The sequence below is a fragment of the Monopterus albus genome, unplaced genomic scaffold (genome assembly GCF_001952655.1).
Source record: "Monopterus albus unplaced genomic scaffold, M_albus_1.0 scaffold554.1, whole genome shotgun sequence".
Taxonomy (NCBI): Eukaryota; Metazoa; Chordata; class Actinopteri; order Synbranchiformes; family Synbranchidae; genus Monopterus; species Monopterus albus.
The window spans coordinates 52172-80093 of record NW_018128434.1 but is presented as its reverse complement, the minus strand read 5'-3'; the positions used below and the strand labels follow the sequence as shown (position 1 = coordinate 80093).

Genomic DNA, 27922 nt, shown 5'->3' with positions numbered 1-27922 from the left:
TGTCGCTCGGCTGGCCTGGGAACGCCTCGGCATCCCCCCGGAGGAGCTGGAAGAAGTGTCTGGAGAGAGGGAAGTCTGGGCATCTTTGTTAAGACTGCTGCCCCTGCGACCCGGCTCTGGATAAGCGGAGGAAGATGGATGGATGGGTTAGAAACCAAACAAACTGGGAGAGGCCGACAGCTGCTGCAGTTGTTCATGCAGCAAACAAGACTATCTCCAATCAAACAAAATGCTCAGCCATGGAGGTGAAGGCTTTAAATGCTTTGCTGCACAATGTACAGACCATCCAGCAGAGACTCGGGGACGCAGATGCCTACCGCTTGCTCTTTGTAGCTGTTTAAACATCTGTACTAACCATAGATGGATTAGGGCCAGTTCATACTTTCCACACCTTTGTTACGGTCCACTGATGTAAACTTCATCATCATCTCTGGTCTGCAAGGATGCTGTGTGGTCATCTGGGTTCAGCCAAAAAATTTGTGTGCACAAACTTTCAACTTGACAAAAAGCCCCAACGGCATGTGCACCAGAGCATACGCGGACAGGAAGTGTGAAACTGAACTCATATGCCTCCCCCCATTTGTACAACAGTATGTGGAATGTATGAACTGGCCTTTACTGAACGGCCCCACCGTGCACACTTTCAGGGCCCCTGGACCAGGGCCTCTGTGTGAAGTGGCTGTCAGCAGCAACACTCACAAAACAAGTGTCCAGAACTATAAAAACTGTAAAATAATTAAAATGAGATGAAAAACATTGACAAAGACACAATACAACAAAATTAATGTGCAAAACAACCTCAGAAAGCAAAACAAACTGAGAGAGACACAAACTCTTGTTAGATTTGTGGAATGTTCCAGTGTCTCATAATCCATCCAGAATACTTACGCATACATAGCTGATGAAAACATGCCCTCAAGGAAAAGAGAGGTGGAAGCAGAAGGACAATAACAAGGTGTTAAAAGAATTTTCAAAAGAAGCCACGAAGTCACTGCAATCTTTCAATAAGAGATTGGTTTACTTGCAGCAAGGAGACAAGTCAACATAGGCATAGAGAGTTGTCTGAATAAGCTAGTCTAAACATCACAATATATAGGACAAAGGGAACTCCCTAAAGATGCATTCCAGGCCTTAATCAAGTTGAAAAGAAGATTCAAAAGGAAAAGTGAACTTGAGAGGCTTTGCCCTGATAACCCCTCAGGCGATAAACAATATGTTGTCCATTCATCGTCACAATATAAGGCAGGAAAGGGTTTATGGCTGGCTCCTTTAAGTCTGGAACACCATCCCAGCTGAACATACTGTATAACAACACATAGAGTACTGATCAGTGAGTCCGTTCACTCCCGACTGGAATCCAACTCAGAATTCAGCCAATTCCGAAGGTCACGGCACCAAGTTGTTATACCCCAGTTCTTTTACTGGACAGATCTGAGTAAAGAAGGAGTCCATCTTTCTCGATTTTAGTGCATTGGTTTACTTGCAGCAAGGAGACAAGTCAGCATAGGCATACAGAGTTGTCTGAATAAGCTAGTCTAAACATCACAATATATAGTACAAAGGGAACTCCCTAAAGACGCATTCCAGGCGTTAATCAAGTAGAAAAGAAAATTCAAACAGGAAAAGTGAACTTGAGAGGCTTTGCCCTGATAACCCCTCAGACGATAAACAATATGTTGTCCATTCATCTTCACAATATATGACAGGAAAGAGTTTATGGATGGCTCCTTTAAGTCTGGAATGCCACCCTAGGACTAATTTATTAATTTCTAACAGTACTGAAAACAAAGATAAAACATTTCCTTCAGTTCACACAAGCAGTGTCTCACAGGTCCCTGTGATCTGTAGTCTGTTCTGAAAGGTTAAAATCCATTGAATAGCATATGTTGGTTAATATATTGATTAGAACACAGTTTAAAACATATTTAATAATGTAATTTTCATGACACAAGGTATTTGTTGATAGAAGACACTCCCGCCCCATCTGCCACAGTAAATCCTCTGTCTCTGTAAGCAATGCACTGTTATTCGGTGAGAGCTCACCCTCTAGACTGAAACTTTAGCTGCCTCCTCAAGTAAACACTTATGTGTGACTGACTTCCAAGCATCCAGACTCGCTGTCATTAGGTTTAGAACGTCACTGTTGGACACTTAGACATCATGTTGATGAAAACACTTCTGGGTTTGACAGTTTTCCTGCTGTAAAACCGATTCTTGTTAGAAGCACTGGCAGCATCACCTGTAGCGTCTCTGAAACAATCAGTGGACACAATGAATTTAAAATGTAAATGCATCCTCAGATTGTTGTTTCAGGTCCCATCAGACCCGTCCATTTCTACTTCTGATGATTCTTTTTACAGACTATGAAAAAAAATGAAAAGGCTTTTATGGGGCCTGATGGGTAAAGGCACATTACTGTAAGGTCCTGGACGAGGGGCCCTTGTTGCCTGTTATATGCCTCTCTATCTCCCCATGTGTTCTATCTCTATCTCTACTGCCACAATCCATCAGTTGACCAACTGATATTCTGTAGTTTTCTCAGTCAGCAAATCCCATGAAAAGACCAAAAACCAGCACTTTCTGCCCAGTCTGTGGTTCTCAGCTCCAAGATGTGAATCTTCAAGAACAGCAGGCTGAAACAATTAGTTGGTTAATCTATTAGTTGCTTGACAGAAAAAAAATCATCAACTATTCTGATAATTTATTAATCTGGCCATTTTTAAAGTGAAAATAATGAAGAACATAAAACGTTCTCATGTTCCATCCTCCCAGAGGTGAGGATTTAGTGGTAGTCATTAAACTGTTGAACAAAACAAGACAGTGAAAGACATCACCCTGGACATTTCTTCACTCTTGTTGTTTATGTTTATTAAAAGACCTGATGTTAATCAGGAAGGTAACTAACTAGGCAAGCAGAGGGGAGGTGACAGTGGTGCGGTAGGTAGAGCAGTCGTCTCCCAACCAGAAGGTTGAAGGTTCAAATGTCGGTGCCAGCAGTCCACGTGTCAAAGTGTCCTTGGGCAAGACACTGAACCCTCCCGTTGCCCCCGATGGTTAGAGCCATCGGCAGAGGTGGCTGCAGATGGCTGCCATCGGTTCTGTACCGGAAACAAATTCCTTGTGTGTAACATACTTGACCAATAAAAAGGTGATTATTCTTGTGATTATGATTATTATGCTGGTCTGCCTTGTCCAACTGTAGTGGAGGGACACGCAGCTGCAACACAGAGGGCCTCCTCGGACTTGCATGCAGAGGAGTCACCAGCAGTGAAGAATATTGCTAAGCAGCCAGATGACCATTTAATAATCAGTGCGCTTTCTGTACACAGTACACATACACCCTACATCAAAATCATGATTGTTGACAACAGAGGCATCGTGGGATTTGTAAATAGATAATGCAGTTCATAAAACCATTTTAGTAGGTTTTTAGTTTCGATTTTTGTGATCTTAATGTCTATGAAACCTAAAGGACCAACTGTAGACTAACACTGGGGACTTCTAATATTTTTAGTACAAATGAAACAAATGTAACAAACATTAACAGCTACAAAACCAGTATCAAGGTTCAATTCATAATGTGTCTTTATTGTATACTGTTACAATATACAGTATATTAAAAATGTGGTGCTGTGGTCGTCTACTGCATAAAGATGCATTCTCTCAACACCAGTGTTAATAATGTATATGTCTGAGCCCTTCAAGGTCTTTTTCAGGTTGGTATCTGTCAGAGGTTCAGTGTACGGGCAATTTAGAATCACCAGTCAACCTAAGCTGCATGTCTTTTGTGTGTGGGAGAAAGCCGGAGCACCCGGAGAGAACCCATGCAGGCACAGGGAGAACACTGAGCATGAGACTGTTTCTGTAGTTTGTATATGCAGGGGCCAACTGCACTTTGACAACACTGAAGAACTGACAATAATGTCAACAAACTGAGTGGTCCAGGGGTGTGTGTGCCTCCTCCCTGTGCTGTAGCTGTAGGTCTTAAAGCAGTGTAGAAGGTGTTGAGGTCATCCGGCAGGCTGTCTGTGGAGCTGATGATGCTGATGGTGGTCCTGTAGTCTGTGATGTGCTGCAGGCCCTGCCACATCTGCCTGGAGTCAGCAGTAGAATAGAAGACATTCAGGTTCTCCCTGTACTGCCTCTAGGTCACTGTGATGGCTTTCCTCAGTCTGTACTTCACAGCTTTGTACTCCGTCTCATTGCTGAATGCCATAGAGTGAGCACACAGCATGTGGCATACCTGACTGTTTATCCAAGGATTCTGGTTGGCTTCTGGTACAGGCAATTTAGAGTCGCCAATCAGCCTAAGCTGCATGTCTTTGGTATGTGGGAAGAAGCCGGAGCACCCGGAGGGAACCCACGCAGGCACGGGGAGAACATGCAAACTCCACACAGAAAGGTACCGAGTTAGCCCAGGCTCAAAACCGGAACCTTCCTGCTGTGAGGTGACAGCGCTATCCACTGCGCCCCGTGCCACCCAGCCTGTCAAATATAAAACAGCTTTTCTTTTTTTAGAAGATCCATCAATACCTATACAATAGTCCCACAGAAAATTATCATCCATTAGGATCACTCGGTGGCGTTGCCTTGGCAGCATAATGTCAGCAGACGTAGATGCAGCCTCGGCATCCACTGTCTGTGCAGCCTCTGTCAGCGCTGCCACCATCTGTGCATTCTGCGCAGCCACATTCTGGGCAGCCTAAGCAAGTGCAGCCTAAGCAAGTGCAGCCTCCGCGGTCAGGGCCTCTGCTGCGTAGCGTCAGCAGGGTTATCGTCAGGATGGTTATTGTCAGGAGGGTTATTGGCGCCAGGAGTATCCTCGGGAGGCAGAGGTAAGAAGGCGGCTGGACCATCAGCAGGTGGAGGTAAAATGGCAGCTGGTGCCTCTCTGGGAAGCCCCGCCACAGGAGCCCTGGCAGCGGGGCCTGGGGAGCAACACCTCCATTTCGGGCCTCCAGCATGACCCTCCACCATGAGCCTCCAGCACGAGCATTCAGCCTGAACCTTGACCACGGACCCTGCAGAGTGGACATTGAGCCTGAGCCTCCATCTGGAGCCACATTGCCCAAACCTCCCGCTTGAAGTTCCAGCCTGAACATTGGGCCTGAGTGTCCAGCCTGAGACACCAATCTGAATCTAGGTCTACGAAGCCTTGGCCACAGGACCTCGAGCCTCAACCTGAAGCCTAAGACTTCAAGATGAGTCTCCAGGCTGTACCTAGACATGCTGAACAACTGCAGCCAGAGTCTTTGCGGCCTAAGTCTTAGTGGCTGATTCTCCACCCTGTACCACCTGGCAGGTTGAGCTTCATACTCAGCCAATATGTTTGTAGTGAACAAATTAATTCCCATCAGTCTTGCTCTGATACGATACATATTTGCTTGGATTTGATTCAGGTACTCCTCAACCTCAAGAATATTAATTTGCCTTAGTTGAGGTACCCTGTCCCTTCTCTATGAAACATAACCATAAGCGTTGAGCTGAGCCATTGCATATCCCCAAAGTATGTAAAATAGATCCATCTGGTCCCGAGTCTCACCAATAATTCGCCTTAGGTGAAGCCCCCTGTCCATCAACTCTGAAACATCACCATAAATGATGAACTGAGCTCCTGCAGCTCTCACTAATACTTGGCATAGATTCATTTGCTCCGGAATCTCATGAATAATTTGTGTTAGGTGAAGCACCCTGTCCCTCATCAATGAAACATGCCCAAAATTGTTGAATTGAGCCATTGCAACTTACAATAAAATACAAAAGAGTTCTTGTATAACGCTATGTACTGTTCAACGCTTCTCTGAAATAATAGAAGACTAACCCAAAGGGAGCATATGGTTAACCAAATACTGACGTCATAATGACGTCGTGCGCTTTGATCTTTTTAAAAAAAAAAATTATGTCCGCCATTTCATTGTAGGTAACGTTACTAAGACTACGTTCACACTGCAGGTCTTAATGCGCAGATCGGATTTTTTGCCGAAATCCGATTTTTTGTGCTGTTGTTCACACTGTCATTTAAATGCGACTGCCATCTGTTTCATGTGTGAACAGTATACGGCCCTGAGGTGACCCGCATGCGCAGAAGAGGACGTGACGTCAGACGCAGCGTACTGTGTTTGCGAAAATAAAAATGGATGCGGCTCTCGTGATAGCATGTCCGTAGCGATGTACCAGTTAATGTGCAATTGAAATAAAGAAATAATAATAAGAATATCAAGAAGAAAGAGAGCACAAATATTGCTTATGGCCTCGCCTCCTCCAGTGCAGAATTGTGACGTCTGTCGCATTTCAATGACATAAAAATCACATGAAATGCGACCTGGCCGTTCAAACTGAAGTCGCATTGCAAAACATCGGATATGTATCCGATTTAGGACCACATATGAAAGTGGCCTGGGCCTGATTTCAAAAAATCAGATTTGTGCTGTTCACACTGTCATAAGGAATTCGGATATGGGTCACATTTGGGCAAAAAGGATCGAATTTTAGCCTCTTCAGCCTGCAGTGTGAACGTGGCCTAAGATGTTAATGTTACATTGTGTTAATATAGTCTGATAATTCTTAATCTTAAAGTGAACTGAAAATAATAATGTTAGCTGACAGCATCATTAAGCTTAGTTCAAACAAGTAAGCTTACAGTAGGTAACGTTAGCCAGATAACTAGCTTGAGCTGTAAAATTTGTGTGGTGCCACATATGATGTTGAATAGGTAAATTGCCCAGGCTATTGCTGATAACATTAGCCAAACAGCATTAGTGTATGATCATTACTACTGGAAATTGTATTAGCTCATGCGCAAACTTTCACGCGTTGCAATCTAGCTTAGCTCGCACCTGGGGTGAGTAGGGCCAGATATGCTGTTTGCTGTGTCTATCAAACGTCTTTTTGCAGCTTTACGTTGTTGGTGGATACATGTGTGTAGGTGTTTTGGCTATATGTATCACTAGAGTGGTTATTTTTTTACTATTAGACAAAATTTATATAACGTTAACGTTACACAATAATGTTGTTGAGTTGCTATGCTCCACCTTGTCCTGATCTGCGATGTGCTCATCTAATTTGTGCTGTAGTGCCCTGTGCAAATGATCTTCTGTGGCAGTTCATGTTTATAATGTACATTTTATAAATGTTTTCTTATGTTAGGTATTTTCTTAGTTAGATAGATATTGATTAGAGATCTGTTGTATTAGAAAATGTTAGTGTAGCCAGAATGTCTAGCTCAGGCTGTTAAATGCTTAGTTCATTGTCATGAGCTTGCTGCAGGCTGCATGTGGGCCCCAAGGTCAACTAGATTGAAGAGTCTGCAGGCAGGATGAATATTGCTAGTAGAATGATATGCCCAGCCGTAATCTTAATCATAACATTTTCCGAGGCTTACTGTTCGGACATGTCCCTGAATGTCCTGTATGTTTTTAGATACACACCACATAATCAACATTCACTGGGGCTAGCCCAACGAAGTGATTAAATTGTATAGGCTATTAGGTTCGGGGTCTTTTCTTCTTCCGGGCTGCCTGCGAGCAGCTTTGGGGGTGGAAGATGCCTGGACGTGTAATGTTAATTCTTGCCTGTGACCCTTTGAATAAACCAGCACGGTTATATTTTTTTATATACTCAAGTGGTCCGCTTCGTCTCACTGAGTTCCTGGTTTGAAAGAACCGGACGTGGCTTTATAATAGAACAGAGCCTTTACTTATGATCTGATCTGGTCTGAGTTGTGGAGAAAGTTGAGGTGAGCTGACACTAACGATGGAGGCTGTAATACCAAAGAGGACCAAGACAAAAACCAGCGGAAAATAGCAGGTGTTTAAACAGAGTCCTTCACAAACATTATTTGCCTTCTTCTGATACAGGACAGGGCTCTCCCCTTCATCAGAGTTAAAACACAGACAGATACAAACACAGGAAATTGCAAGACCTGAAAAATATGTAAAACTGACATAAAGCCCTTAGTTTAAAAACAAATAAATAAATTGTAAGATTTGATTCTTATAGGCTCTAGTTGGGGTGGCTGTGGCTCACGAGGTAGGCCAAGTCTCCTCCTCACCAGCAAGTTAGTGGCTTGACTAGCGCCGTTGTGTGGCAGCCTTGTCGTCATCGGTGCGTGAATGGGTGAATGGTGTATGATCTCCTGTAAAGTGCTTTGGCCAGTGCAACACACTATGAAAAATGTACTATATAAGTACAGTCCATTTAGTTACTTTATAACAATTAGTTACTTTTCAGTTCTTCATTGTCTTTTAGTTACTTTTCATACCTTTACTTTCCTTACTTATACATGTTAAAACTGTATTGATGATTGTCCAGAACTACTGAGCTTTGGTTATTTTAATACATTTATTTTCCTTGCATATATATCTTCCAATTGTATTGATGAGAGTCAAGTGATACTGAAGTAGAAATTGACTACTTTAACTTCTGTGTAGACATAGTGTTTGTATTCATGAGGTCCTGCTTTGTCATGTAATTGGATTACACAGATAGGTGGTCTACAGTGCAGATGACCCATTGTTCAGTTGCCGCCTGGAAAATCACATCACAACACACACACACACACACACACCTGGTTTTGATCACATTGATCACATTTCAGCATGAATTGTTGTACCTTTGTCTGGGGCGGACCTAGCCCAAGAATATAAATGTATTGTAAAAACATAACTTGGGATTCAGAAGCCAGTTTTCCTGTGGGAGCTCTGTCTCTCTGAATCCAGCGCTGCAAGACTCAACCTGTGATCAGACTTCTAGTAAACTTTCTGTTGATTTTAAACAGTCCCCTCTTGTCTTCACTTCTCGTGCTTCTGTTAGAAATTAATAAATCAGTCAGATAATTATTAGACTTTAATGTGTTATTAATGCAGTTTAGTAAGTTTAGTCTGCTCTAGTCTGCTCTGTTTCAAGGTTAGCAGTAAGCCATGACACCAATTGTTTTCTTGTATTAATCTTGTGTTAGATTTATGTCTGAATGATTGTTTTAATTACACCACGTAACAACAACACACACACGGAATTCTTCATTTTGTTATGACTACGTAATACGCAGCTGCTCCAAGCCTGTGGAGTGCTAGATAAGAGATGGAGTCTGCTGGACGGACTTCATCTGTGTAAGGGGTTAGCCCAAAACTTATAAATGTATTAGACTCTGTGTTTCTGGGATCTCTTTTTTTTCTGCTCTCTTTCTCCAGCAGCTTGTCTGAAGGAGGGAGCCCTGGGTTGTGTTCTGTAATCCTTTTGTATATATATATATATTTGTAAATAAACCAGCACTAAAATCGAGAAAGACGGACTCCTTTGTTATTCAGATCTGTCCAATAAAAGAACTGGGGTATAACAACTTGGTGCCGTGACCTTCGGAATTGGCTGAATTCTGAGTTGGATTCCAGTCGGGAGTGAACGGACTCACTGATCAACATTTGCCGGCAACAATAAACAGGTGAGCAGGAAACCTTTTACACAGAATTCCTGCATATTGGACCTTACAAAATTTTGTTGATCTGTGTGGACTGTGAATTCCCGATCCAAAAATCTAACTAAAAAATAACCTAACAAAGTAACCATAATATTTGTCTTAATGTGTAATGTTATGTCAAATTGTTTTAGATACACACCACGAAAACAACAGCCACACACATTATTTTCTTCATGTTTTGTCTACTGCTCTGCTCAGCTGCCAAGCTGGCATATCAGGTGACGTCACGGTTCGACAGCCCAGAAATGATTAATATTGTATAGCAATGCGTGGTTCGGGGTCTTTTTTTCCTGTTTCCGGGCTGCTTGGGCAGCCTGGGGGTTGGAAGATCTCTGGACTGGAAGTGTGAATTCTTGCCTGTGACTTTTTGAATAAACCAGCACGGTTATATTTTTATATACTCAAGTGGTCTGAGTCGTCCCTCGGAGTTCCTGGTTTGAAAGAACCGGACGAGGCTTTATAATGGAATAGAGCCTTTAGAGGGATAGAACAATAAGTGCCCTAGTCACAGAAATTGATGACCACCAGAGACGTAAAATTCACATTAATAAGTGGATAACCACAAATTGTGACGGTTGTGTCCAAAATTATTATGATTTTTGCTCCGATGAGAAGGCTGGCTTGCTGAAGGCGGATGTCAGAGGCAGAGTCCTTCTCCGAGCGGAGCATATTCCTGAACGTCTAAATAATTATAAGATGATCACTGCTAACTGTTAAATGCTTAATGAGGGCACAGGGAAATATTTTTTTATTTTCCTTGATCATTGTGTGGGTGGTTTGCTGCACGAAGGCTGTTGAACACTGTCATATGCATATCTCATAGCAACAAGTGCTACTGAGAAAATTTTGTGTGGGACACTGTGCCTCTAGCAGAGCTGTCTTTGGTTCCGGGGCTGGTCATAGTCTATGGGAAAACTGTATTATAGCATTTAGGGGGCTGGCGTATTCAGTGGAATTAAAACAGAACTGTTGATTGGGTGAACCCCCAGCGATCGGGCGCATCCGAAAAAGTTCTGATGTAATCAGACTCCTAAACGGCTGAGGAGTTTATTACAAGGAAATACGTCATGTACTGTCGACCTGTACTGTTTACATTCTCAGTTTGCACATGTATATATGCACATTGACTGTTTACTGCTGCACATGCTGCTCCCATGCAGCATACATTCTCTTATTCTTATATATTTTTCTTATATTGCTGCATTTGCTGCTTAAAGTGCCTTAGATTTTGTGTTACTTATTTATCTACTTTATATTTCATTTGTATTTTGTGGCATTCATGTGGACGGCAAAGTAAGAATTTCATTGTACAGGGAAACACGTTTCCTAACTGTGCATATGACAAATAAACACTTTGACCTTGACCTTGACCTTTGTCAGTGTCTGGCCTGGTTATACAGGAACGTGTCCCCACTCTTATAGGCCTACTCTTTGGCATGACAGAGCTGCTTGAGCTTTGCTGTGAAGCAGGACTTGTTGTTATTGTATCTTCACAATGTCTTGGTGAGCACACACGTCCTCATGAAAGCTGATGTATGACATCATAGTATCAGTGAGTTCATCCAGGTCTGTAGCTGCAGCCTCAGAAACACTCCAGTCTGTACAGTCAAAGCAGGCCTTTAGCTCTGATCTGGCCTAATGCATCTCCTCACTGTTCTGGCCACAGGCTTTGCAGCTTTGAGTTTCTGTCTAAAGGCTCTGTTAGATATTAATAACTCAGTCAGATAATTATTAGACAATGTGTTGAATCAAATGTATTAGTAATGCAATTTAGTAAGAATTAAAGTCTGCTCTAGTCTGCTCTGTTTCAAGGTTGACAGAAAAGCGTACCTTCACACCAATTGTTTTCTTGTATTCATCTTGTGTTAGAATTATGTCTGAGTGAGTGTTTTAGTTATGCACCACGTGACAACACACACACATTGAAATTCTTCATTTTGTTATGACTAGTGCTTGAAGCATGTGGAGCATAAGATAAGAGATGGAGACGTCGGACTGACTCCATCTCGTGATGTTTTGCATTCTTTCTATGTAAGGGGTTAGCCCAAAACTTATAAATGTATTAGGCTCTGTGCTTCCGGGACTCTTTTTTCCCAGCAGCCTGCCTGTGGATGTCTGGAGGAAGGAGCCACCCGGGTTGTGTTTTGTAACTTTGCTTGTGACTTAAATAAATCAGTACTAAAATGAAGAAAGACGGACTCCTTCCTTATTCAGATCTGTCCAATAAAAGAACTGGGATATTACAACTCAAAGAGAGAAATTGGCCACAAAATTTAAATCTCTAAGACTGAACCAAACCCAGCAGGATGGAAACCTCAGAGTCATCTTTGACTCAAAACTGAATTTTAAGGCTCAGGTAGAGTATGTCACAATATACCTTTTGTCATCTAAAAAATATTGCTAAAGTGTGGCCATCTCTCACTCTGAGTGGCACAGAGTCTAATGCATTAGACTGTTGTAATGCACTCCTTGGTGGTCTACCTAAAAAGATTAGAAACCAGTTGCAGTTGATTGCCTTTCCTCTTCTCTCTCTGTCTACGAATCCTTCTACCTCCTCTCCTTCTTTGACCAACAGTAGTCCAATTTCCGCCAGCACCCTGTAGGTCAACAGCACTGGTGGAGGTTGTTGTTAACCCGGGCCTTGACCGATCTGGTATGGAGTTCAAACTAATGATTCGCATGTTTAAATTTGGCATGTTTTTACGCCAGATGCCCTTCCTGACACAACCCTCTTTATTTATCCGGGCTTGGGACAGGCACAGAAGTCACTGGCTTGCAACCCCTGTGGCTAGATTGTAAAAACAATTAATTACTAAAGCTTAAAATGAGCCATTCCGACATTGTCTTGGTTTATTAATAGGGCCTACAGTGCAATATCAATAACAATTAGGCATATTCCAGGTGGTTTATTTTCTATCAACAACAATAAATTTTTGTTATAACCTTTACAGTGTAATTATAACACTGGACCAAAAAGGTTTGCTGTAATATTTATGTGTTTGAAGGAACTAAAATGTTCAACAGCGCATGCGTGAAAGTTAAGGCACATTCTCGTAGACCAGAAAATGAAGTAGTGGCTCATCCTTACTACACGATCTTTGAGATAAATCCCTCCTCCCTGATACTTCGTCATTCAAAAGCTCTTGAATAAATAAAACTCTTCTTTATGTAAGTTTGGCCAGTCAACACATTATTAAATATTTTATTTTTATTTGTTCAAGTAGTGCTGTGAGAATATGCCATTAGTTGAAGGATTTAGAAAACAAGTTCGCAAACTAACGTAACATAACTTCTTTGCTATCTTACGTGAAGGAGTTGGCTAAGCTAGCTAACCAAGCTAACGCCTCAGTTAGCTAACCCGAAAAGTCATGTTAATGAGATACCTAAACTGGACACATTTATTTTGGGAATTCAGTTAAATTTACTGTACCGGCTCATTGTGACATGATATCAAACAAAATATATAAATTGTAGTTTGTCATTAAAATAATGGTAAGAAAAGTGTAAATATCTATAAATGTTATGCTCTTTGTGTTTGGTTTGCTCTTTATTATATTTACAGGTCTCAAAACGACAGCTCTTTTCGTCCTCAAATGTTCTCTGCTGTCAGATATAAAGCTCTCGACTATGTTTTTGAGGTGAGTTTGCTGCTTATTAATGTTACCTCATTAGCTAAACCCTAACGATGTAAGAAAAGTTTAAGTAAACAGAAGAACAAAGATGTCGCACATTTGTTAATCAGATCTAGGTCTGACAAATGTAAATGTAAAGGTCTTTAAGTTAGACCTGTCTGTTGTTGGCTGGATAGAAGAAACTCAGTGTAGCTTTAACTGCGTTTTTATTTTTCATAAATAAACTAAAGGTTTCACAACTATAACTTCACGATGCTTCATTATTGAATTATTTACCCCTAACTGCTGAATCAGAAGTAGATTAGTGAATTGAAAGTTATCTTCAGCACTGTTTCTGTCTTCCTCTTTCTTTACCTTTCTGTCTTTATTTCAGGCTACAACCAGTCTGAAAGTAACCATGAACCTGTTAGCACTGCCAGTACCTTACTTTACTGGTACCAGTGACCTCTACCCTCACAGTGGCAAGCTGCCTGAAGTCACCTACAGGACACCATGGATCAGAGGTAAACAACTAAAGTGATATCTATGCTGAGTGATGTGAACTCTGGTTTTGGCATGTGTTCTGTATCCTGATGAGGTTTAGATTTCATTTCAACGCAAGAACCAAGGACATTTTGTTCTAACTATATAATTTGTTAGGAAATGAAACAACTCCATTTAAGATGAATGGTTAATTTAGGACTTATGATGCTTTATTGAAGGATTTGTTTATATATTTCTATTCATATGTTCACAGAAAAAGTGATTGCTACCTGCAAACTATTCGTTTGTGGTTCTGTTCTTGATGACCTGAGAGGGAAGAAGCAACCAGTTAATTTACCAGAAAGGTGCCATCACTTTCAAAAACACTGAAATTGTTTCATTTTCTTCCAGTTATGGCTTGATTTTCACATTTATTTGAGTGTCAGGTAACCTTAAAGGTGGTGAACTTTGATTAAAATGGTTTTGTTGTATTTCAGATTTAATTCGACTCTGAGTGAGGTGGAAGGTGATGTGGACGCGATACCCAGCTCTAATCCTGACTCGCTGAAGGATCTAGACCCGGGTGTGTTTGTTTGCTTTTTAAAAGAGTCACAGATCAGTGATCCATGTCAGGAATCTTTTTTCAAGTGGACAAGTGCCCAGATGAACCCTGCAAATGAGGACAAAGGTCAGCCCATAAGTGTCAGTTATCTCATTTCTGTACACTGTATCAGCAGGTCTTGAAAAATCTTAAAAAGAATTGAATTAATTTCCTTAAATAAGCTCTTAAAAGGTATTTAAAAGACATATCTTAATGTCATGTGTTTGTGTATGTGTGTGAGAGAAATAGAGCATGGCACAGACGGACTAAGAAGATTTAACCTGTTTTAAATCAATATGTGGTGGCCAGTGTTGATATTGTGGTGACCCAACACAAAAAAAATCAATGTATGGGAAACACTGAAATACATTTACTTTTTAGATTGTTAATCACATGCCTCTTACAGTGTATAGGACCCCCCAGACTGAAAGAGACACAAACAGGCTAGTCAGTTTGCCTGTTTTTTGTGGTCATTTTGAAGTCATTGGTCCCTTCTGTTCAGGAATCTATAAATGGGTCCAGCTCACATTAACTGAATAATTATATTACTAGAAATTATTGTTACATGCAGTTGGAAAGTATAGGCAATGTTATACAAATGTGAATAAATTCGCATTTATTAAACGTGTAAATAATTGTAGGTTTTATTGTCATTCTTTGACCAGTATAACAGTGAGACAGATATTGAATTGTATTCTCTGCAGTAATAAAGTTGTCTTTTAAATGGTTTTATTTTAATATATATATAATTTAATATACACTGTAGAAACGCTACCTACAGTAGATTAGAGGAGTACATTTTCACGGTGATAAAGATGGTCTTTATCACTACACATTCCTCTCTGTAAGATCTGCTGCTGCCAGAAGAGCTCATTGTTGTAGATTACCTGCAGCAATTTAAGGGACATCTACCCACGCTGAAAGCCAAACTGTCCAGGCTGAGAACTCTTCCTGTGGCCGACCCCCTACTGAGCTCAACAGGAGATACCATCTCTGAGGACATAATATTCAGGTGTGTGCTCTGTGTTCCTGCTAAAGTACATTTCATACATGTAGTTATTTAAACAAAGTGGCTGTTGAATTCTAAATATGCCCATTGACAAGAAAGCCACTTTACTGACTTTATTGTTGCATTGATTTCCTAGTTTGTGTTGTAATACTGTGGGACTGCAATGCTTTCAGGCATCTTGCACCTTATGAAAAACCTCCTGATGTGTGCACCAGTGACACTAAGACATGTGCAAACATTCAAGAGGAGTTTGGAAAAGAGTCACTCATTAAGGAAGAGGTGATTTAAAAATAAATACCACATGATTTTGTTGTGTACATGAAAATACTTAATTTGTGATCATTTTTCTGCTGTAGTGTCTACTGTTGCCTCTTGTAGTAGATGCTCTTCAACTGACCACAGAAACCTCCCCCAGCCTTTCAAGCATTTGTGGTCTTATGAATGTTGCTCCTGAACTGCTGGATGAGCAGCATCCAATCCTGGATGTGCTCTGTCAAGGTGAAGACAAGATAAGAATGTTTCAGAGGAAATAAAATTGACTAACAGTGTAGAAAAATAAATGGATATATTGATTTTCCCTGAAGCTTCCCTCCCAGACGCTTCAGTATCGGTGGACATTTCCCAGTACGTTGTACCACAGGAGGCAAGCGACAAAGAATATATGATGAATGTTGGCCTGATAGAGTCAGAGCTGGCAGGTACAAGTTACAGACAGAGTACACACAAACTGTAACCTGTTAGATGTTCAATTGTTTATGTAAGAAAAACACCTCTGAGTTGTGGGTAGACAATGTGTAACAGTCACAACATATTTCTATGAGTATTTTCCTGGTGACCTCACTGCCCCTGGGATCAAATTGTATGTTTCTATAAGGATGTATGGCGCTTCCAAGTGAAATGGAGCTGGACTTGGTTCTGACCCCAACCTTCAAGAACGGTCGAACCAAATTGTGTCTGTTCACTTCTGAACTCCAAGTGGAAGAGTTACCTCCACTTTCCAGACAGTGAGTGATGATGTCTAATACAGCAGTTACCCTGATGATATTTAGTTTATTTGCACATATGACAGGATACAAATGAACTGGTGGACAAGAATGCAAGACAGACTTGAATGTGACACAACTGAGATGAAAACATGACTCAATGGTATGGGTTAAAAGTTTAAGTTAACTACCTCTGACTTTGTTAAATACAGCCTTAGTGGATATTACTACTTTTATCACTGTGTAAACGAATAAAATCTTAAGGTTCATGCCAAATTTAAATATCAGATTTTGCTTTAACAAATGAGGATAACCTTTTATTAATTACAGCTGCAGGAGAGGACACAGGCAGAAGAATAATGTTCTTTTGTAACAGTTCATGTAGAATGCAATGCCGGAAAGTGTTTGACACTGTCACGTAGATCTTTGGTGTCAGCTGGAGCTCAGAAAAAGATGGAGATGGCACTTTGGAAGGCAGAGAAGCATCCAACTTTTGTGGTGGGCTTTCTGTTGGCAGGTAATTGGTAGGTTCTGTGTTTAAAAGGTGATAACTATCAACAACCATTTGTTGAGTGTTTTTATTTGAAGCACATTTAAGAACTGTTACTCTGAAAGTCTTATTTTGGGCAGGTAATAGACTTACACTACAGATAAATACACCGGTGAAGCCGTTAATAATCTAATCTGTATTTTCTGGCAGATCCTCAAATACATGAAGCAGCTGTTGACTTCCAGCCTTTGTCTGAGGCCTTCAAAGTCATTAAATCAGAGAAGCGTGGTTTCATCGATGTTGGTGACGAGCTGCAGTCACAGACAAGGAAAGGTGCCCCACTGGTGTATTTGTGCAGCAACTGCGAGTTCACAGAAAGCATGCGATCTAAGTGTCCTGTTACCAAGGAGGAAGAATTGGAAGACTTTGAAAAACTGTCACCTGAACCCGAGGAGTGTGAGTATTGTTTTTTTTTTTTCCTTTCATAAATCACTTTTGAGTTTAGCATTGCATGTGGAACTTTATGTAGTTTGTTAGAGGGCTAATTGGCAATAATTTACGATAAAATAAACTGTACATTTCTTGGTTTTTGGGACATTATGTTATCAATGGACAAGAAAATGAACAGGCTTCATAACTGATTAATTTAGGCTTTTTTTTTTAAATTGTTTTGATTTATCAAAGACACTAATATTTGGATTTTGAACTGATGATCAGAGAAGACAACTAATATGTAAACATGACTGGTGAACTGTGATTGATATTTTGCACAATTTCCCATTTTATAGACTCAACAAATAGTTTATTAATCAAGAAATGTTTTGGTGTATAAATCAAGAATGAAAACTGTTGTAGTGTGTATAACCTATTTTTGCTGTATATTGCTACAAACCAGCCTTATGTTTTAGAGCAATAGAATTTGAGATTGCTGAAACTTTCTTACATACATACATTACATACCATGTTCTTTTCCTGATCTCATCTTGTTGGAGTTAGTCAGATTCATCCTGATGAATCACAGAGACAACATTCAGTTACCTCACCTGGACAAATGTCAAAGTGCTGCTTCTCATGCTGAAGCTACTACACACAACATCCGTCTCCAGAAAGGAACTGCTGCTGATATGTGTCAGAATACCGTCCTGATGCACACTGTCAACACAAACAACGAGGAAGTCAAAAATGCACCCCTAATGTTTTCAAGACTTATTGCTTCCACCAACACCAAAGATGAAGTTTCAGATGGGAGGTTTCCAGAAGTTGCAGCCACATCGTCTGCATGTAAGAACAACATCGGTGCAGGTAGAGTTGACTGTAAAACTGTGCAGAGCAGTCACATGCCTGATCAGGCCATGTCCTCCGGGCTGGATACGAGACGTCCACCAGAGGAGGACCTTGACCCTCTGTCCTCCTTCATGATACTAAGATCCCAGCAGACAGCTCCAGTGACTGCAGCGCCTCAGAGCTCAGCCAGTATTCCAGGTACAGACTGTGGGGCTGCTGTGAATAATTTGGCAGAAATGACTGAACAGATGATGTACTTATTAGTTGTTGAATTATTAGTATTTTTCTCCTAGTAACCTTAATGTTTTTGACATGCGCACCACAATAAAATAAAACATAAATCATTGGAGCCTAGTGTAGGTAGGTAGCATATGTTTAATACATTCTGCTGAGATATCATCACATTATTCTTAATATATAAATACGTGAACATTACCTGGATGTTGCTTTAAAAACACACACACATTTACTGATTAGATTGATGTTCTTCTATGAACATGATTTTTTTTTTCCATTTTCAATAATTTCATCAGTATTTTACTGGCTACAAGATTTTCAGGTAAAACAAATATATACTGAGTACCCTGAATTCTCATACTGTATGTGGTATCGGGTTTTTTGGTGAGAACGTTACTGCCATCTGGTGGTCATATCAAGAATGTCTCTGGGGGGCAGAATCAATCCACTGAAACCAAAACAGAGACTACACCAACTGTTCTGGAAAAGTCTTCTTTTACGGACATTTCATGTAGTCAATAAATGTAAAAGTTCTTGGTGTCAGCATTACATATACATAAGTCCATACGTTGTAGGTGGTCAAAGTAAAGTGAAGCTGAATAATTTTGGCTTATGAATTACTATTACTTCATTTAAAGTGCAGTAAACAATCATCAGTATTTGGCTTGACCACCCTTTGCCTTTAAAACAGCACTAAGCATGGTCCAGGAACTGTCTCTTCATGTACCAGCTATGATGTGGAGATCAGGGTTCTGTGTGGCCAGGGCATCTATTGCAGGATGTTTTGGTCTTCTTTCTAAAGATAGTTCACTGTGACTCTGGCTGGATGTTTTAACTTTAGAATAGATTTGGGACTGATCAGATGCCTTCATGATGTTAATGTGTGATGGATCATAATTTAAAAGTAAGGCACTGTTTTATATGTATATGTGTGTGAGAGAATTCATGTGATCAGCCAAATTATCACGACCACCCAGGAACTAATGTGCTGATGGTTGCCAAAACTTCTCTGACCTGCTATGGCATTGGCTTGGCAACACCTTTCAGTGTGTGTGACCTGTGGTATCATGCACCGTACTCTATTCACAGTCTAATGATTCATTCATGCTTCATACCCCCCCCTATCATGCACCGTACTCTATTCACAGTCTAATGATTCATTCATGCTTCATCCCCCCCCCAAGCACCAAAAGCGGGTCATCCAACACCGGTATCTGAACTGCAGCCTCTTCCTGAGCCGATGTCAAGACCGGACAGGAGGCCAACATATATTAGTGGTGTTGTGTCAGGAGCTGCTACCAGAGAGCAGAAAGCAGCTGGCCAGTTGATAGGTCAGCTCATCGGTCATCCTCTCAGTCAGTCCAACCCGGAGGAGAGGCAAGACAGCAGCGTAGTACAGGTCCAAGCTACTGGTATGACATGTTCACAACAAACGAGTACAGTTTTGTGGTCTTGGTATTTTACTTACTGTACTACTTACACTTTTCACCATTAAATTCATTTGATAGTTACTTTTGATGTATGTTTTACATACACATTAGGCTCATATGCTTTGTTTGAATGTATTATACATTATATAGTCTAATTAGAGAACCCAAAACAACACAAAATACTTAGCTAATTCAGATTTAATGTACTAGAGTTCAGGCCTTCCTGCCCATTTGATGGTAAACATTTAAGCACTTCTGTTTTGAAGTAATATGGAGTACTTCCCCATTTATCAGAACTGCTTGAGTACTGTTCTCACTGACCAAACTAAATTGTTGTAGAGTGTTTGTATTTTTAACCACTGTGCTCTCGCTCCCATACAGATAGTCAGCAGCATGCCTACTGTGAGCTGCTGGCGTTTGCTCAACCTTGTTTGAGCTCTGCCCGGCAGATGGGGCTCAACATCTCTGCGTGGGGAGACTTCAGCTGCATCGTCCCAGACCAAACACACTTCCTCCTCAAACAGCAGGAAAAGGAGCTCTGCAGGATGCATGCAGAGAGTGCAGAGCTGGCCAGAGGTATGAAAGACTATTGTATTGATGCCTAAATACATATGTATGCATTTTATTTATTGCTTGAACTGTATATTGTATTATCAGTTAAACCTATATTTGAACGCTGCAAGTTCCCACTGTGTTGCATGCAGATCAGCAACAGCTTTTCAACCAGGTGGCTCTGACCCATGTGCTGGTGACATTCAAGGAGCTGCTGCTGAAGTGCGACCTCAGTGCTGCACTGGGTGAGTTTAAACCGCTATCACTTTTGTAGTTTGACTTTGGATATTCCAGTAGTCTTAAAAATAAAAATCTAATATGCCATGCGGCTATGGTTATGTCTTTAAAAACAAAGAGCCACTGTTTTCCCTAGCTGTTCCCAGCGCCTGGAAATAACGCGATAATCAGTATATCATTTTGCCACAGCTCCAAATATAAACAGCAGAAACATCCAAAGACTGCACCCATCAAAACGTTCTATGTGGATCTTCTTCAAGGAAATAAATGAAAATGAGGTGCAGTGCAAACTCTGCCCGGTTGTTAGCATATCATAAATCAACAACAGTTATTCATAGCCATTTGAAGGCGAGGCATCCAGGTAGGGCACAGACCGCAAACATGAGCAACAACTATGTAACTGTCATACTCTGATGGATGCACAGATGTACTTGACTTTTTTCCAATGAGCCATGAGAACGAAAACGAGAACAGAAATCTTTCATGTAAATTTTGTGATCAATCATAATAAGAAGTTGATTGAGAATGTAGATTTGGAGGATTTTCATGTTTGTAATCCATCAATTTCCCAAAACTGACTACACAGTGTACACTATGCTGGGATGTTTACAGTCTTCTTCTTGTGCACTTCAGAGTACCTGACTAAGGCAGCTGAGGGATGTGCAAAGCAGAGTCTGGAGCAGCTGGTGAAGAGGTTGCAGATCATCCTCTTCCTCAGTCACAAGAACCAGGAGTTGAACTTCAAACTGCACGAGCTGCAGCAGCTGCTGGCTGTGTGGCTTCACAGCAGGAAAGGACAGAGCAAAATAGAGAAAGTCAGTAAGATTACTCCCACTCTTAAAGCTGCCTCTCCTATCCAGTTTACCTTGGAGACTTTTACTCCAATTTCTTTGCCGCAACTTAAAAAATGTGTGCAACAGTTCAAATCTACCCACTGCCCTCTGGATCTTGTCCCTGCCAGGATAATTAAGGAGGCCATTGACATTGTTGGACCCTCCCTGGTCACATTTGTTAACAGCTGCCTCAGGCTGGGGAGTGTCCCCTCCGCCCTTAAGCATGCCACAGTGAGACCTCTCCTTAAGAAGCCTAATCTTGACCCCACTCTTCTGTACAATTTCCGCCCAATTTCTCCTCTGCCGTTTTTATCCAAGATTTTGGATAAAATTGTCTTTTTGCAGCTACAGTATCATCTGGAATGCCTGGATGTTGTTGAACAATTTCAACCAGGTTTTAAGCCTTGTCACAGCACTGAATCTGCGTTATTGAAGGTCCATAATGATATTACTCTGGCTCTCGACGCCAAGCGCCCCGTTATTTTAGTTCTGCTTGATCTATCAGCAGCGTTTGATACCGTCGATCATGCAGTTCTTCTCTCCCATCTGGAACATTACGTCGGCCTGAGAGGCGCGATCCTAAATTGGTTTACTTCTTTCCTGACGAATAGGACCTTCTCTGTCGTTATTGACGACTATTCCTCCACCACAGCCCCACTTTCTTCCAGCGTCCCCCAAGGCTCGATTTTGGCCCCGTTACTCTTCTCTTTATATATGTCTCCACCTAGTTCAATCATTTCGCAGCACAACAATCACTTTCATTTTTATGCGGACGATGTTCAGATTTACTTGCCGCTGATCCAATGTGATTCGAATGCCCTCATCCTGTTGCAAAACTGCTTTCGTGATTTTAAACCATTGGCTATCACAGAATTTCCTCCACTTAAATGAAAGTAAGACTGAATACATCGTTTTTAGTCCTGAGTCCTCCACTGTTGTACCTAATTTAAGCGCCTCAGCCCCATTATTTACTGACATTGTGAAAGACTTAGGAGTATTATTTGACAGTAGCCTCAGATCAGATCTGTGGTCAAAACCAGCTTCTTTCACCTGAGGCTCCTAACCAAGGTGAAGCCCTTCCTGTCGCATGTGGATTTAGAAAAAGCCATTCATGCTTTCATCACTTCGCATCTTGATTACTACAATGCCATTTATATAGGAATCAACCAAATCTCTCTTTCGGAAGCTTCAAATGGTACAGAACGCTGCTGCTCGTCTGCTGTCAAATACTCCTAAGTATGCCCACATCACCCTTGTCCTTGGAGGAGGCTGGGGAGGTTTGGCATGTCGCCTAGGATCCTTTGCAACTTCTACAGCTGCATCATTGAGAGCATCTTGACCAGCTGCATCACTGTCTGGTATGGCAGCACTACTGCTATGGACCGCAAGCGCCTGCAGAGAGTGGTAAAAACTGTGGAGAAGATCACCAGGACTCCACTGCCCTCTCTGCAGAGCATTTACCACCGCAGGGTGTGTAGGAAAGCTGCCACCATCCTCAAAGACCCCACCCACCCCCAGCACGGACTGTTCGCCTCCCTACCCTCTGGCCGGAGGTTCAGAAGTGTAAAATGCAGGACCACCAGACTGAAAAACTCTTTCTTTCCCTCTGCCATCAGACTCCTAAACAGCTGAGGAATTTATTACCAGGAATAGGTCATGTACTGACGACCTGTACTGTTTACATTCTCAGTTTGCACATGCATAACTGCACATTGACTGTTGACTGCTGCACATGCTGCTCCCATACATTCTCTTATTATATTCTTATATATTTTTATTAAATTGCTGCTTAAAGTGCCTTAGATTTTGTGTTGCTTATTTATCTACTTTATATTTATTTGTATTTTGTGGCATTCATGTGGACGGCAAAGTAAGAATTTCATTGTACAGGGAAACACGTTTCCTGACTGTGCATATGACAAATAAACACTTTGACCTTGACCTTTGCCCTCCTTCACCCGCTACACTGGTTACCAGTGCAGTTCAGAGTTGATTTCAAGGTATTATTTGTATTTAAGTCTATTAATGGCCTTGCTCCACCATACCTGTCTGACCTGTTGTCCATTCGCACTCTGCTTAGGGCTCTACGCTCCTCAGAGCACATGTCCTTGGTTGTCCCATGGACAAGATATAACAAATTGGGTGATCGATCGTTTGCCATATAAGGCCCTAGGCTCTGGAACTCCTTACCCGCCGGAGTTACAGTCCATAACTGAGCTATCGTCTTTTAAGTCAAAACTAAAAGCTCATCTCTTTAGACAGGCTTTCTGTGTCTAACGGGCTCCAGTGGCATCATGTTGATGTCTTTTAGTTTGTTTTATATTTATACTTTGATATGGAAGTCTCCCATTAGCTTTTGATATTATATTGTGTGTTTTTATTTTGCTCTTGGTTTTATTGTTTATGTAGCTGGTTCTATATTCTTAATATATGTTTTTCTGTGTCACATGATGCAGTTTGGTTGCTGAAATTTGTAAATGTTGAACAGTTGTTTTGCTCTACATCATTATAACCACCTGCTATAGTTGCAGTTGCATTGATAAAATGAGGCAAAATTATATGGTTTTGCAGATCATTAATGGTAATCAAGATCTCACTATCTACTGAAAAGAAGCCCAGATTTTTCTTTTGCCAGCATCCGTGGAATTTGTGTTTATCTCTGATTGACTTGTCCTGATCCTGGATGTCTTTCTGTAGGTTCTAGTCATATTATCAGTTGACTCTGATGACAGCAGATCAATAATCATCAACAGCTTGAGCCAAGTGGCAGGTCAGCATCTACTGATTTCCTTCAGCCGTGCAACTCTAATCAGTTGAATTTAATTTATATTACGTCCTGTGTGGGTAAGAACCTAATGAATGAACCCACTAGTGAGCTGTTTTTATTACAAGCTGAATTGCTTGTGACGACACTACATAAAACTTGCGATAATGCGAAGCTGTGTATGTTCATGTTTTATTGCAGAAGGTGCAGCTGTAACTGTGGTTTGTCCTGAGGAGAACAAGACCAAACTGAATGGTGCCAGCGTGGTCAGCAGGTGGGCTTGTAGTGTCTGGTTCATACAGGTTTCACTGGAAGCACAACTTGGCAGTGGAATATGTAAATACATTCACACAAGTACAGTGCTAAAGTATACTTGTGAGGTACTTTATTTGAATATTTCCATAATGTGTTAGTTTCTGCTACTCCACTGCATTTCAGTGGGGAGTACTGTACTTTTTACATTCATCTGAAAGATAGTTACTTTGCAGATTAAAATTTTACACACATACACTCACCAACCACTGATTATTAGATACACCTGTACAGCTGTATGCAACTCAGTGCAACACTGAAGCTCATAATATTTCAGTTTCATGGTTAAAGATGGTGTCGTACTGGACTACATTATGTTTCGCTTGTTTTTACCATGCTGAAACTTTCATGATACTTCACGAGAAAGTAGCAAAAGTGCCTGCAGTAATTGCTAATCATTTTGCTGTGTTAAAGGAAATCTTTCAAGCAGTTGCGTTGAATACTGTTATTTTCACAATCCAATCTTGTTCCGCCAGCGTGTGCGACTGTGTGTGTGTGGTGGTGTGTGAGCAGTACATAGGCCCTGACTTCCCCTGGAACTGTTTCTCTCTTGTGGTGGAGTATGACCATCCAGGGCAGTCTCCATGGTCCACAGTCTGCAGAGAGAGGAGCATTAGACACCTCCGCTTCAACACCATCCTCCACGATGGTCTGCTTGCCACCAAATACACATCAGTCAAATACATAGGAGTACTGTGCAGTAATATCTAATGTAATTATTATTATTTTTCTACATATATGTGTATTGTTTGTTTGTTTTTTTTTTTCCAAAAGAGGAAAACGCATCTTGGTGCCTGGAGAACAATGTGCCCTATGTGCTGTTTGCGACAGAGGGGCTTGTTAACTGTCCACTGCTGCTACAGACCCTCGAGTCAGGGTAAAGGTTCACATTCATGATATGAGACAGTGGACATTTGTATCATGGTTTCTGGTCTCGATTACAAATTATTACATCAATTATCAGAATTGCTGCCAATTACTTTCTTGCAGCCAATCAGTTAGTGGTTAGTGGTTAAACTAGTGTAATTAAATGTAGTGATGAAATGTGTCTTACAGGTTTAATATAACTGTGCTGGAGAAGAGCCACTGTACGTCCTTGCAGATGCTGGGAGGGACTGATCACTACTCTGTGATCACAGTGGATGAAAGCACTGCAGTCATCATCCAGGTACTATAGGACAGAGATACATGAACTCACACACACCCACACTAATCTGCTGTGGTGCTGAGTTTTCTACCTGTACTGATCTGCATGTGTGTACTGTACGTTTTAGTGAGCAAGTGAGGAGGGATCCTTCGTCCAGGACAGACAAACATGCATTAGATGTTGCATACAGAAGAGAACAGTGTAGTGAAATTACAGTATTAGGGTGACAAAGTTATAGAGTGGTAACTTGCCATATGACCATGTATGGGTGTGTGTGTGTGTGTATAGGAGCAGGATGAACTGTGGGAGGAGCGAGCCGGTGAGGGACTGGTGATGAGGCTGGCTGCACTCTCTCTTCAGTACAGCTGCTGTTGGCTCATCCTGCACTGCCCGGACATCCAGGGAGGAGGGTCAGTGGCCAAACACACACGTTTGTCTTTACACTACCAGTCAAAAGTATTAGTAATGCCTAACTCCAACTCTACCCCAGCCTAATTCTAACCTGAATCATACAATCATCCTAACCTTCAAACACCACTTTGAAGTTCTCAGCACCAGCCAAAATGTCCTCTGAACCATGCTATCTAACTAAAATTTGTCCACATAACCACAGGAGGACAGGTACACCCACACATTGCACACAGAGGCTCACCACCATCGCTTCTGTCTGTGTGATGGCAGATTTTCCAGCGAAGCCTTCAGCAACTTGGTGCTGGTTTATGCATCTCTGGTGCTTTTTGGGATGAAGTCTGAGGAACTTGATGTCAAGGTAGAACAGTTCACTTTTCTGCCCTTAACTGCTCATGTTTTTCAACAATACTGCATGTATCTGAAGAAGTACTTGGATCTTTTACTTTAGAAAAAGCAACAATACTACAGTATAGAAATACTCCATCATTTTGTTAAGTTACATGCATTTAAGATTTTTATGTAAAATAAAGGTACTAGCATCAGAAGTGCTAGAAGTAAAAGTACTAATTTTATAAAATGGCTCATTTCAGAACAATGTATTAAATTACTGGACGATACAGTAGTTACTGATGCAGTAATGTGCAAGCATCACTTCAGTGTTGTCACTGATAAGGGTGGGGCTAATATCAGTTTCTTTATACTGCATACTGTATACAGTACTTTATACTATTGGGTAGCTTGTACATCGTTATTTATATGTTGAATATATTTTGTTTTATTAATGTGAGTATATAAAGTAACCGGAATTCTAAAACTAATGTTGTGGTGTAAAGAGTACAATATTGATGTCTATACTTCTACTCCAGTAAAAATTCAAAGTACAAGTTAGTTTCCTGCCCTGTCTTTCAGGTGCTGATAGTGTCAGAGGTGTTGGAAGTAGCCAAGTGGATCAGTCAGATCTGCTTCCACAGCCTAATGTCAGCTGACAGGGACCCTCTCAGCTACTTGAACAGAGACTGGCTGACTGTGATGCCTTCACAGGTGACCACAACACCACTAAACCAAAGTCTTTTCACAGGGAAAGCTAAGATAAGGCACAGGTTTTTCTGCTGAGATGTTGAACTACAGCTGTATTTTAGCTCCAGCTGCAAAAATATATATTTTTAAATCAATGATTAATTGTATAGATTGGTTTAATATTTGATGAGAGCGGTGTATGTTTGTTTTTATTGAACACTTCAGCTGTACTCATACAGGGCAGTTGCATAGGAAATGTGTTCTGCTGTAGAGGGCAGATTTTAGACCCAGTCTGAAACAGACTTGTGGAAAAAACGATGATAATAAAAATTAACACTAGTCTGTGGACCAGTGAAGACCCCTTGGTCACTGATATTTGACAATTATATCTTTGTCTGGTTTCTCTGAAAGTCTGCTTTTATGATATGAGGGGCTGATGTTTTCTAATTTTCTCCAGTTTAATGATGAGACATAATATTTATTTCTGTCTGGATTCATGTAAAAACACTAAACTGTCTTCAGTTAGTCCAAAATGCAGCTGCTTAGCTTTTAACTGGAACTATGAGACAAAAACACATTAGCCCATTTTTAGTATTCGTTTATTGGCTCCAGAATACAATTTAAAACTCAATCACTTGAAAAGAACAAGTGGATGTGCTCCAAACTCTCTGTGGCTTCTAAAAACTCTCATACAATGGTGCACAATTCTGTCAGCAGAAAGCAACCTTCTCACAATACCCCATTCTCAAGTTGCAACAAAGGATGACCATGCATTTGCTGTAATGGTACCTAGACTGTCGAAAGAATTGCCTTTTACTATCAGATATATACTGTATGTCTTTATTTTCTTTTAGATGTCAAGCTGGTTTTTAACTGACCTGTTTGATTTTATATCTCCTGGACAATATTATACAGTGGGTATGGAAAGTATTCAGACCCCCTTAAATTTTTCACTCTTTGTTATATTGCAGCCATATGCTAAAATCATTTAAGTTCATTTTTTTCCTCATTAATGTACACACAGCACCCCATATTGACAGAAAAACACA

At 41.0% G+C, this 27922-nt stretch overlaps 1 protein-coding gene across 5 annotated transcripts in view; it reads left to right on the top strand.

Moving 5' to 3' along the window:
• The window catches only part of shoc1 (shortage in chiasmata 1), a 36616-nt gene that overhangs the window by 1882 nt on the left and 6812 nt on the right, over window positions 1-27922 (top strand). Inside the window, exons 1-25 of one of the 5 annotated variants that reach the window (XM_020588559.1) lie at window positions 12476-12640; window positions 13035-13110; window positions 13478-13607; window positions 13841-13931; window positions 14064-14254; window positions 15017-15179; window positions 15350-15455; window positions 15533-15674; window positions 15761-15874; window positions 16051-16180; window positions 16582-16676; window positions 16860-17105; window positions 17646-18131; window positions 19355-19582; window positions 19982-20176; window positions 20305-20397; window positions 21023-21204; window positions 23920-23992; window positions 24188-24260; window positions 24775-24947; window positions 25073-25175; window positions 25355-25466; window positions 25734-25855; window positions 26127-26214; window positions 26766-26897. In XM_020588559.1, the coding sequence (XP_020444215.1) occupies window positions 12639-12640; window positions 13035-13110; window positions 13478-13607; window positions 13841-13931; window positions 14064-14254; window positions 15017-15179; window positions 15350-15455; window positions 15533-15674; window positions 15761-15874; window positions 16051-16180; window positions 16582-16676; window positions 16860-17105; window positions 17646-18131; window positions 19355-19582; window positions 19982-20176; window positions 20305-20397; window positions 21023-21204; window positions 23920-23992; window positions 24188-24260; window positions 24775-24947; window positions 25073-25175; window positions 25355-25466; window positions 25734-25855; window positions 26127-26214; window positions 26766-26897 (3546 nt within the window). In that variant the 5' untranslated portion in view covers window positions 12476-12638. Of the gene's footprint in view, window positions 1-12475; window positions 12641-12674; window positions 12753-13034; window positions 13111-13477; window positions 13608-13840; window positions 13932-14063; window positions 14255-15016; window positions 15180-15349; window positions 15456-15532; window positions 15675-15760; window positions 15875-16050; window positions 16181-16581; window positions 16677-16859; window positions 17106-17645; window positions 18132-19354; window positions 19583-19981; window positions 20177-20304; window positions 20398-21022; window positions 21205-23919; window positions 23993-24187; window positions 24261-24774; window positions 24948-25072; window positions 25176-25354; window positions 25467-25733; window positions 25856-26126; window positions 26215-26765; window positions 26898-27922 lie in introns of those variants that run through there. The other 4 variants (XM_020588556.1, XM_020588557.1, XM_020588560.1 and 1 more) reach the window with 4 other exon arrangements.